Source organism: Equus caballus, chromosome 9, assembly GCF_041296265.1.
Source record: "Equus caballus isolate H_3958 breed thoroughbred chromosome 9, TB-T2T, whole genome shotgun sequence".
Taxonomy (NCBI): Eukaryota; Metazoa; Chordata; class Mammalia; order Perissodactyla; family Equidae; genus Equus; species Equus caballus.
In genome coordinates, this window is record NC_091692.1 from 30,028,907 (window position 1) to 30,041,867 (window position 12,961).

A 12,961-nucleotide genomic window follows, 5' to 3' on the forward strand; every position below is an offset into this window, starting at 1 on the left:
ACTCTTGCACATATGTCAAAAATGAAAGGAGATAATTTTGTAAAAGGTGCAGTTATTCCATAAATACAGGACTGACTATAAAGAGAAAGGAAATTCTGAGAGTTATCAAGTATTATTTTTAATGATGAGTGTCAAAGTATTTTGCAGAAACAAAAGAATTCATTTGATTTTTTTCCCCTGCATCATTTATAGGCTATAGGAAAAATTAATACTGTGGCTTTTTAAAATAATAGAATGAACTGGCTAAACACTATAAAGTATAAACCATGTAAGCTACTTAATTACTTAGATTTTAAAATGACAACTTTTAGATACAAATACCTATGCTTCATTGATGAGAGGGAAATATAAAATGTATATGAGCAGAATTAACATAGATAAAAGAATACCCATCTATTGATGAGAAAGAACTGTTGTTTACAAATTATATAATGAAATAATTTAGTAGTTTAAGCAGCACCTGCAAAATCTAGTTTTATAATGAAAATATTCTAATTTTGTGTTTTAATAGAGTGCTTCCAGTTTTTCACTTATTTCAACCCTTAATATACTTTGTGCTGTTTTTGGTTTTATTAATTTTTCCCTATTTAAATTATATCAATAGGCTTAAGTTTGAAAGTATTGGTGATTTAACTTTCATGTTGTTTTTAGTAAAAGCTTTGATAGAGCAAGAGGTGAAGAATGGCATTCCTTCTCACAGAATTATTTTGGGAGGATTTTCTCAGGTAAGAGAAAGTTTGAGTGGTATGTCAGTAGCATCAGTATATTTACCTAGAAGTCTGTGGTTTCAATCCTTTTTCTATGGAGGAGTCTATTTTTTAGATATTATAGAGTCTGATATACTACTTACCTTTATGTTGAATTAAATACAAATGGCCTAGAAATAATTATTAAGAGACTACTTCATACTCTTGCTCTTCTAGTTTTCTCTCTTCAGCAGTAGCTTTCACCTTATAAGTTACATCTTGAAAATCAATTTATTAAGTAAATTGATTGGAACCTGGAATATATTTTCTTAAAATAACCATAGTACACATGTAGTTAGGTTTCTTAATTAACACTATACACCCCTTTAAACAAAACTCTAATTTAAACATAAGTCCCCTGTCCTAGGAGGAAACTGTTGATAGGAACAATACAGTAGAAGACCAGAGAATTTCTTCCCTCTTTCTGTCACAGTCACATTCCTAGTTGAGCCTTGCAGATCCCCTGAAGTCCTTGTGGGGCAGGTCAGAGTAGGACCTCCCACAGAGCGACCCACAATGCTGGGGGGTGGTGCTTGTTGTCCTCCCTGGACTCTCTTTTTCCCACTGGGGGAACTGGAGGCCCAGAGGACTCCTCTCCACGTGGTGCTGTGCTGGCCTGGGGGAGGGGCAGTGCGGCAATGCGGTCAACATTTAGCTGCTGCTGCTTTTACCCTGCTAATGCGTCTGTCTTGGTCTGTGTGGTGCAGGGGTGCTTCAGCTTCACCCTGTGTTCTAGGATTCTCTCAGTGGTGTCTTGTTCTTGAATAGTTGCTAGTTGTTCTTGTAAGGGGGAGTGAAGTCACGAAGGACCTGTGTCGCCATCTTGGTGGCATCATTATCCTCCTTCATTTTGTCATGTAAAATAGGTTTAGATATAAATATGTGATGTTTATTTTTGGCATCGTCTTCTCTTTCTTTACTTTTTCTCCTACCCTCTCTACTTTTTCCACAGGCACAGTTACCTCATATTGCTCTTACGTCTTTATTCCAGCTTATCACCTGTTTGCCATGTCACCCATCCCCACATTGCTCTAGCTTCTAATCTGCAGGTATTCTGCATCAACAGCTTAGTGTTCAGCATACCTGAATTAGGCCAGTGTCAGAATTGTGGAATTATTTAAAAGGTAGAATTCAATAGAAAGATAGGTTGTTGATACAATACACAGTAGAAAGGTATGTTTTTGATTTGGTATTTGTTGAAATTTCATGGATAATGTACATTTTAATACACATTGTGACATAAATGTAGGTACAAAAATGAATGCTTGGTTCAAATAGGAAGCGAATATAGGAGTCTGTATATTTGAGATTCATTGATTATAATTTATAGAAACCAACTTCTAGTACCTTAAGAAATAAGTTGTGTCTGTGGGATCACATCAAGGAAACCAAGGATGATAATGAAGCAGGGCCTCAGGAATAGCTAGGATTTGGAAAGCCATCAGATCTTTCTCTCTGTCTTCATCTCTGTTGCTCTGCTCATCTCCTTCATTTGCCTCTCCATCTACAGCTGGCTGTCTCTGCTTTTGCACCCTATAGCTTTTCCATTTCTTGAGTTAACATGTTAACAGTTCCAGCCACACAAAGAGACAGACCAACAGTCACTGAATCCCAATTTCAAAATCCTGGGAGAAAGAACATAGCTATTCTGGATGAGAAATAATCTCATGTCCTCATGTGGCCCATGACCCATGGGAATGGTCAGAGTGATGTGGCATCTAGATGACTGATGGGAGTGCAGTTCCCAGAATGCAAGGTATTGTTAGCTGGGTAGGCAGATAATCTAAAGTTGTCTGCTACATAGTTCTTTTTATCTTGAATTCCTGTTTTAGAAAATAATACCAATTTAAGACTAGATTTGATTTTATACCTAAGACTTTTCAGAGGAGAAAACAGTAACCATAAATTCAGAATATTCCTAAGGTGGTTGTAAGTGCAGCAGTTAACTGTACTATTAACTCTGTCTTGACTGATTGGGTAGTTGCTGTGTTCTCACAATAGTCTTGAGTGTAGAGAAGCATGTTCTTTAGGACATGGTAGGGTGTGTATGTATTTCTACTAGTTTGCCTGATTTAATATGACATTAGCCAACCAGTTTGACTTTTTTATGGACATTGTTAATAACAGGAAATCTCTTAAGAGTTGCTGTTAGCAGAGGATGTGTTCCATTGACTTTCCCTGCTTATCTTTCCAGGGAGGAGCTTTATCTTTATACACTGCTCTTACTACACAGCAGAAACTGGCAGGTGTCACTGCACTCAGCTGCTGGCTTCCGCTGCGGGCTTCGTTTCCACAGGTAGCCTGATTGATGCACGCAACATTGGATTACTGAACTGGAGATAGCGGATGATGTTGGGGAGAGGATTATCTTTTTTTTTTAATTAATTAATAAACCTCATTTATTTTTGAGCAGTTTTAGGTTCACAGCAAAATTCTGCAGAAATTATAGAACGTTCCCATATAGCCCATGTCCCAATACCTGCATAGCTTTCCCTCTGTTGACATCCCACAGCACAGTGGTACGTTTGTTACAATCGACAAACCTACATTAACACATTGTTGTCACCCAAAGCCCATAGTTTACATCAATCACCCTTTTTTAAGAAGAATTTTCTTAGACTTTTGGGATGTATCATTAGGCTTTATCTGTACACTTGTTTTTACTGTGGATTTCATAGAATGGAATAAGAAATAAGTTATGTTGTCATTAATCTTATTTTGAAGTGTTTAATACATTTTAAGATATATATAAAAATTAGGACTATTTTTTACATGTAGAAATATTATTTTTGAATGTTCAGTATGTTCACTGCTTGATAGAATTTTGCCATAGAATATAATTTCTAAATATTCAACAGTGTAAAGCAATATATAGTAACCATGGGAGATGTGGACATTATTTTATTTTCAAATTCACCTTTAAATCTAGGGTTTTTTCTGTTGCTCTATAGTAACTCTTTGGTGTCTTGCACATAGTAAGTGCTGTTTATTAACCATCTTATTGAAATCAATTAAATAAGAGCTGAAAAGAACATGATTCAGCTAAAACATACCTCTGATATCAAGACACTGTGACTCTATAAGAATTAAGATACAATCTGCTTCAAGGAACCTATTCATGGGAAAACATATAACACAAGACAGGGTAATCATATGTCCTGTAAAAGTTTAAATAAAGAGGAGTATAGTGATGGAAAGAATTTTATTTCTGTGGCCATATATAACGTATAATGAAGGTAATAGTGTGTTGTATGTGCGTATCTACAATTTTAAATGCCTGGCATCATGCTCTACACTTTTGAATAAATAATACTAGTTTTGTTTTGTTTTGTTTTTTGCAGGGTCCTATCAGTGGAGTTAATAGAGATATTTCTATTCTCCAGTGCCATGGAGATTGTGACCCATTAGTTCCCCTAATGTTTGGTTCTCTTACTGTCGAAAAGCTAAAAACATTGGTAAATCCAGCCAATGTAACCTTCAAAACCTATGAAGGCATGATGCACAGTTCATGTCAACAGGTAAATGTTTGGAAACAGTGATTACAAAGACATATTTGCAACTCTTTCCATGTGATATTTTTAAGATAAATAACATTTGACTACTTAGGGGTTTAAAGGAGTTAATTAATGAATTCGTACTGAATCATAGGTTAGCAGGACTTAGGTCAAAGTTCATTCAATTTAATTCAAAAAACACTGATTTCTTATTACATGCAAGCATTGTACATAATTCAAAGACAAAAAACAGTCCCTTTTATTAAAATTTAAAATAGATTAATTAAAATTAAAAATTTAATAGGAAAGAAGAATATATATTCAAGTAACTATAGAAAGCAGAATGTGATATATTTTATATTAGAAGTTTAAAAAAAGTTCTCTGAAAAACTGAGAAAAGTGAGATTAATTTTATCTTAGAAGGCACTCAGATGATAATGAAAGAGCTGGATTTTGAGGAATGGGTAGGATTTGGATAGCAAGTATGCAGAGAAAAGACTGTGGGACAGGAAAAGCAAGCTGTCCACTTGGGCCGTAGTCTTATGAAAGCCTGGGTGTCAGAACAGAAGACACAGAGAGGAAGAGACTCAGTTCTACAGAGCTTTTATGTTGTACTGAGGATGGACTTGTTCACTAGTCAGCTGGAAGGCATTGCCATGCTTTGTTTTGTTTTTAAGATTGGCACCTGAGCTAACATCTTTTGCCAATCTTTTTATTTTCTTCTCCTCCTCAAAGCCCACAGTACATAATTGTATATTATAGCTGCAAATCCTTCTGGTTGTGCTATGTGGGATGCCGCCTCAGCATGGCCTGATGAGCGGTGTCATGTCCGCACCCAGGATCCGAACCGGTGAAACCCTGGGCTGCCAAAGCAGAGCACATGAACTTAACCACGGGGCTGGCCCCCATTGCCATCTTTTGATCAAAGCAAGATGTGATCTAATCTACATTCTGCAGACAAATGAGGCAGAATCCAGTGGGATTTAGTGACTAATTTTATGGGGTAGGAAAGAAGAGGGTATCAAAGAGGCCTTAGATTTCTAGCTTGGATGACTAAGAGGATCCATTCATCAGGTAGATACAGTGCTGGCTTTAGGGTGACAGGAAGGAGATGATACTGAGTACTGAGTATAGTGAACATACTGAGATTGATGTACCTCACGATGTCACAGTGGGTGTTGGAAATACTTGTCTGAAGCTCAACCTGAAATAAAGATTTCGAATAATTACCACTATTATTGACCAGTGAAGAATTACCATGGGAGAATATCATGAGAAACAAGGCCAAGGGATAGAACCTTGGGGGAGGTCAAAGGAGTGAGGTTTGAATGGGAATACAGGAGGAGAGTTTCAGAGTGGGAGGGAGCAACTCATTTGAGAGTTCAGAGAACGATTCAGAAGTAGGCCAGGAAGAAACTACACAGTAGTAAGCCATCTGTGACGTCGGGTGTTTGGGGAGATGAAGCCAGACTACAGCAGATTGTGTGAGGTAGATATGAGGGAGATGAGGAAGTAGAGGCAGCATGTGTAAACCTTTTTAAAAAAGGTTTTGGTAAAGGGGGAAAAGAGTAGGAAGGCTCTTTTTTAATGGGATGGGAGAAAGAGACTCCTGTCGGTGGGGAGGAGCGGGGGAGAAGGTGTGACAAAGAGAAGATAATTGGGGCCAGCCCCGTGGTTGAGTGGTTAAGTTCCTGTGCTCTGCTTCTGTGGCCCAGGGTTTCGCTGGTTTGGATCCTGGGTGTGGACATGGCACCGCTCATCAGGTCATACTGAGGCGGCATCCCAACAGCACAACCAGAGGCGCTGACAACCAGAATATATACAACTATGTACTAGGGGGCTTTGGGGAGAAGAAGGCAAAAAAACCCCCCAAACATTGGCAACAGATGTTAGCTCAGGTGCTAATCCTTGGGGAAAAAGAGACGATAATTGAGTGGGGGGAACCTAAGGGATCATGTTATATAAAGTCCTGAAATGGGTAGTGCTTGCCTTAAAAGAGGAGAACACCACTTTTGAATCAGGATAGAAGAGGATGGATGAGTATAGACAAGGATTTTGAGGTAGAAAAGAGAGTAGTTGAGAGCTCACATTAGATCCTCTTTCTTTATCTTTTCAGTAAAGTAGGCAATGTGCTCATTGATAAGAATGAAGGAGGCCTAGATAGATGTGGAGGCTTGAAAAGGCCTAGAATAAAAACTGATTGCTAAGCATTGAGGCAGTCCAAGTTCACAGTGTTTTGCAACCACTCAGCCTGGCTAAATCATTTGCTTTAGGGGCAGAGAAAGCAGATAGTAGTATGATTTATCCACAAAGACAAGGGGGCCTGGGATTCTAGGGTGTTACGGAGAACATAGTTGAAACCATAATGAAAACTGAATCAGAAAGGGGAGTGGGCTGCTGTCCGGTATCCAGGAGGGACTGAGGGTCTAGGAGCAGAGGTTTTCAGAGTAGGCTTTGCATCACAAGTAACCTGGAGATTAATAAATACAGATGCTGAAATGCCAAATTCAGCGCGATTCTGATTCAGTACAGTGGAGGTTTGGGAGTGAACTCAGACATCTGTGTTTGTATGGATGTGTTTTTAAAATAGAAGCTCATAGATGATTCTTTGTGCAGTCACATTGGAGGACACTGGCCTGGATGATAGGAGCAGAAAGTGAAAAGACGCAGAACAGTAGGAGGTGGTGTCACAGGAAACTTTCAGGACTTTAGAGTGTTGTGTAGGCCACTGTCCTGCTGTGGCTTTCCTTTCTGAGTGACTAAATTATAAGGTTGAAGGTTCTCTGCATTGCTAATTTGTGAGTCTGTGAGGCTAAGCCTTGAAATACTGGAGATGATAGCAGGAAATATGTTTGAGGGAGGTGAGAAAACTATGAGCCAGATGCAGGAGTCTTCTAGGAAAGTTTCTTCTGTAATAAATATTTGGTATATTCATTTTCATATCTTTCTAGGCCTATCTTAGGTACATGCCCTCTTTCATATGGTTGGTTGTATGTAAATCCTTATGAAAGGCACAAAATATTTTATGCTGTGGGTTTAGCATTTCATTCTAATAAGGGAATGTTAAAAGCTAGGCTTTTCCACTGATGCTTAGTTGGCAGTAATTGTGTACTTACTGAGACTTCTCAGTAGAGGTATCGTCACTGCTAATGCCCCTTCCAACCTCCTCACCCTCAGTGTTCTGTTTGTTCAAGTATAACAAAATGCAGACCATTTTCATGGGACTAGATAATAGATGGAAGCTATCATTTGAATGTACAGTAATCATCATCATAGGAAATGTTCTGAAGTTTCTCTTATAGCCTCATTTCTCTATTACAACTTCTTATTTAATTGTACTAGTAAAAATGTGGTTTCATCTTAGCTATGTACATCATAGATTTAGTTAGTGGTATTTTAGTGGGGATTTAATTTCTGATTTGTGTAACCACTTACTGGCACTTTATTCCAAACAGGAAATGATGGATATCAAGCAATTCATTGATAAACTCCTACCTCCGGTTGATTGACATCATTAAGAGGCCTCGTGTAGAAGTACACACCAGCATCACTGTCGTAGAGTATCAACCTTCTCCCATGCCCAGTCTTGAAACTTCTGATGTTTGCAGTGTTAAAATGTTTTGCAAATATACACCAATGACACAGACTAGATAATATCTCCTTCTGGGAAATTTATGATCTTTTAAGTTTCTATACATGTATTTGTATAATATCATCCAGAATATACTAGTATTAAAATAGCTGAAGCAGCTAGCTCCTTTTTCCCCACATGTAATTCAGCAAAATAATAAAATACTGTAACCAGATTTTGTATTACATCATTTGAGAATTATTAGTATGCTTAATGAAAATTTGTTCAAGTATAAATGAGCAGTTAAGATATAAATGATTTGTGCAGCTCTGACTTAGTGTAATGGACTTATTCCAAAATTACATAGTCACCATGCAATATCTGTATTTTTATATATGTATTCACATATAGTTAAGGGTTGTAATACATCAGAATGAGATGTTATTACATTATTCCTAATAATAGGGATAATACTTCTAAGTGTCAATAAAGAAGAATATTGCTCTCTTCAATTAATGGCCCTTTTATTTTGGGGACCAGGCTTTTCTTCCCGATATCATTTCTATTTAATATTTTTTTTTCCTCTCTAGAAAAGAAATATGTTCTTTCTTCTTTTTCATCCTTCATAACAGACCAAATATTGCCTCCTTGCCATGGACATCTGCTGTCAATACATACTGTAATTTGACATTCTGAATCACAGACATGTTGGTATTTAAAATGTATTTATACTTCTATAAAGAAACCAGGCATCATTTCAAACTTCCAATACTAATTTCTTAAACTGTACCTTAGTCCAAAGTTAGACCTTTATAGTTATCACGATCTTCGGTCCTGGTAATGGGATTAATTCTGTGCTTGTATTTTTCTGTAACTGAAAGAATAATTAGGTCATATTCTAGTATGTTCTGGAATATTTAAGACTGATTTTAAAAACTAATTTTAAGATGATTTGCTCTAAGATGATCTTGTAGCATAGAGTTTTAGTTTACTTATTTTGTATGTATCTTTGAAACCAACTACTGTAGGAAATGAACAATCCATTAGAAAAATTTGCTTTAATGTTATCTGCCAGTGGACTTATTTGAAATTTCCACTTTAGTCAGATGATTTTTTTAAATTAGTTTTTGTGCAAACATAAGAGTAGCAATTATTTGATTTTAAAGAAAATTTTTCAGATTATTGGTAAAAATTATATGAAAACAAATTAATGGGTAATAAAGGTTAGTCAGAACTTGATATATATATATATGCTGTAGTTACCACAGTTTAATATGTAGCAAAAATGTACACTTGATATTTCTGAACTATTGTTAAATTTTCTGTTGTATTCCAACTGACTAAAACAATGTTAGGAATGCATCTTTATAAATGGGTGCTAATTGATAATGGAAATAATTTAGTAATGGACTGTATAGAATGTTAATAATGAAGCCATATGTTTATGTCTGGATTTAAAAGTTTTAAACAATCTTTTACTAAGTCATGTTGCTTTACCTTGAAGAATATAAATTGTTGTTTCAGTTATACAAATCAGCAAGATCTAATTTATGGCAAGAAATATTCCGTTGAAATATTGTGCTGTAATGTGGGAAAATGTAAATCTTTTTCACGGTTTCTATCAATGTGAAATAAAATTTAATTCTGACTTTTCTGTGACTGCTTTTTCGAATATTATTTTTAATATTTGGGTTTGCTTTGGAATGGTGTCTCTAACAAAAAGGAGGAAAATGACAACGTAATCACAAGAATGTACATTGAGAAAAATTTTGATGATGGCTTGGTTGGCCTGGAATGGAACTAGGCATGAGAGAAGCTTCTCTTGTTACTCAATTTTAATAAGCTAAAAAAAAATTATTAAATTTGGTTTTCAGTGTTCCTAACCTATTTAAGAAGTTTTGTTTAGGGTTCCCTTTTGTCTCTTCCTTTTTCTGTAGTATTCATGGGATTTTTAAATTAGTGTCATAAATCAATTACCCAAATAGTTTTTTCTCCTTTTATTTCACTGTTGACTTGTAACTTTTCCCAATAAAGGAATTCTTTCTGTTCTGTCTCTTCAGCAGTTCTTCAGTTTCTGCTTTTGAATAAAGTGGCCTGCTCACCTTTTTGTGAGGCTGCCTGTTCTATTTTCAGACAGCCCTAATGGTAAGAGCGTCACCCACTTCAACTCTTTCTTAGATTTATCCTTCACAGCAGCACCGTATTTCATATGATAATCTTTTATTTGATGATCCTTTTTAAACTATTGTGTTTACAGTTAGATGTGGTCAGAGCATGGTATTGTTAATATCGGTCAACAAATAACATCTGTGTTTTATGTACATATAAATACTTGGGATATTTGCCCACTGTTGCAGTCAATCTTATTGCTACTTTGTAAAAGTAGATACATGACATATTTCCACCCATGTACCATTTTATTTTGTAAAAATTACTAAAAAGTAAAAATGTAATTTAAGTACTTAACATATGCCAGTCACTGTACTAAACATTTTATATCTTTTATTCATATAATCCTCACATCAACTTTATCTTCATTTTACAGAAGAGAAAACTGCTATCTAGAGAAATGGTTACAGAGCTATTATGTATAACAGCCAGGATTCAAAATGATGTGCCTAATTCCACGGTTTACTACCTTGCTTTATGCCCCTGTGAAGTAATTTAAATGCTTCTAAACACATAAACGTTTACTTCATATAATTTAGAACACATAGAAATGCTGAATAAACTATGGTGAAAATCAGCTTATAATAATAAATTGCATTCTCTAGTACCCAGAGAGAACTAAAACAGAAACTAAAAACCCACTTGGTACATCTAGCTTTGGGGCTGAGACAATAACTCACCATTATAAAGCCAGGACCCCTTTAAGGGCTACACTTTTTGCCCACAAGGTGAACTAGAAAAAAAAATCTGACTCCCCAGAAAGGGACGGGGAAGCTTATCTTGGCCTGGGCTCTGGATTGAGAGAGAAGGGAGCTCTTCCCTTGAAATTGTTTAACCAGGAACTTGTCCTCATATATATTTGGATTTTGAATTTATACTATTTATGTGGCCTGGAAACACATAAGCTCATAAGGTAGCATCAAGAATTTCCTTGTACTGGCTCTACCCCTCAGGCACCGAGAAGAGGCAAACAGATTCTTTATGGAGAATGACATCCTCCACCTAGGCTGCATAAATTTAGCCCTGCCAAAAGTGAGCTCAACACCCCGCCAAAGTCCAGACCACATGAAGGAACAGTCTACTGCCACAAAAGAATGCCAGGTGACATATAAAAGGATCATTAGACTCAGGAACTTTTAAGAAATAGCATAGATAGTATAGAGTGTTAAACCAATCAGAGACAAAAGAAACAAATGAAAAAGTAACTATCAGAAAATGCAGGTTTGAAAAAGAAATTTTCTAGGAATGAAAAATAGCCACTCAATTGAAAAGTTTTAATGGAGAAGCATTATTTATGACAGTAAACTATTTGAAACAACCTAGTGTGGAATAAAAGTGGACCAGCTAAATAAGCTATCATACATCTATACAATGGAATGTTATACAGCTATAGAAAAGGAATGAGGATTTATTAATTTGGAAGGGATTCAGAATACATTATTGATGAAAAAGTAATGTAAAAAACTGAAAGAGATGGAGGAAATAAGACCATGTATTTGTCTTGGCTAGAATTTACATTTTAGAAAACCCAAAATGCTAGAGGATTTTGAAGAATCTAATAAAAGTGGTTATAGAGCATGAATGAGGAAGAAATGAGGTGGGTAAGGACAGGAGGTAAGCAAGCCTGCCCTGGTATAATTTTTTTATTCAGATTTTTTTGTGTGTGGTAAAATACAACAAATTTAGCATTTTAACCATTTTTAAGTGTATAGTTCAGTGGCATTAGTTACATTTCACATTGTTGTGCAACCAACACCATCATCCATCTCCAGAACTTTATCAGCTTCCCAAACTGAAACTACTTTTTATTCTTCAGATCTTGAATTGTGTTAATCTATGACCTACAAAAAATATTCAAATGGATAAATTAAACTGCATGTTAGACACAACAGAATTGTGTCTGAAATTATCTGCGAAAGAAAGCTCTGAGAAATTTACTCAGAAGAAATCAGGCGAGCAAAAGGGTGGATAAGAGACTAGAAAAATAGAGGTCCAATATTAAGTTTAATGAAAGCTGCAGAAGGAGAGGACAGAAGGTAAGAGAAGCAATATTTGAAGACAAAATGGCTGAAGTTTTTCCAGACTTCAGGAAAGATAAGAAACCTCAGATTCAACAAGCAAAATGAGTTACTAACAGGATAAATAAATTAAATCTCTAAAGAGGCAGACACATGGTGAAAAGCAAAAAACACCATAGAAAAAGATCTTAATAGCAACTAGAGAGCGCCTACTAAAACTGTCACACGGTACACGTCAGAAAAACATCAGAGGTCAGAAGATAATGGGATAACATCAAAGTTGGAGAGAAAAGGGCAATTTGGGACTTTCTACGTAGGTGAACTCATTTAAGAGAGAGGGCAAAAAAAACCCCACCCATTTTTAAACAAATAGGAAGTTTATAAGAAAAAGAATACTGACTGAACTGTTAAAAGATGTTCTTTCAGAAGAAGAGAAATGAACCAGAGGAAAGGAGAGAGAGAAAAATGGGGAAGAAAGACGGTGGTAAACATTTAGTAACTAAACAAGCATTGACTATAAAATTAATAATGCTAATGTGGGAGCTGAAACACTGAATAAAAATAAAGTACATGCAAAAATCAATTGTATTTTATATACTAGCAATGAACACTTGAGAAAATCAAAATTAAAAATACAGTACTATTTACAATCACTCAGAAAAGAATACTTAAGTGAAAATCTAACAAATCATGTACAGGACTTGAAGGCTGAAAACTACACAATGCTGATGAAAGACATCAGAGAAGATCTAAATGAGACTTACACCATGTTCATGGATTGGAAGACTCAACATAGTAAAGATGTTAATTCTCCTCAAATTGATAGAAAGTTTAATGCAATTCCTATTAGAATCTCAGTTAGATTGTGGTAGCAATACACAAGACTATTCTAAAATTTATATGGAAGCCAAAAGAACTAGAATAGGTTAAACGATATTGAAAAAAAAAGAAAGCAAGAGAGAT

General features: G+C 35.8%; 1 protein-coding gene across 6 annotated transcripts in view; it reads left to right on the plus strand.

Moving 5' to 3' along the window:
- The window catches only part of LYPLA1 (lysophospholipase 1), a 37,213-nt gene extending 27,754 nt beyond the window's left edge, over positions 1–9,459 (plus strand). For 4 of the 6 annotated variants that reach the window (XM_070222248.1, XM_023648610.2, XM_023648612.2 and 1 more), the window contains exons 6-9: positions 652–725; positions 2,941–3,042; positions 4,088–4,264; positions 7,696–9,459. In XM_070222248.1, coding sequence (XP_070078349.1) covers positions 652–725; positions 2,941–3,042; positions 4,088–4,264; positions 7,696–7,749 — 407 coding nt within the window. In that variant the 3' untranslated portion in view covers positions 7,750–9,459. The remainder of the gene's footprint in view (positions 1–651; positions 726–2,940; positions 3,043–4,087; positions 4,265–7,695) is intronic. The other 2 variants (XM_023648611.2, XM_070222247.1) reach the window with 1 other exon arrangement.
- Positions 9,460–12,961: the final 3,502 nt, after the last annotated feature.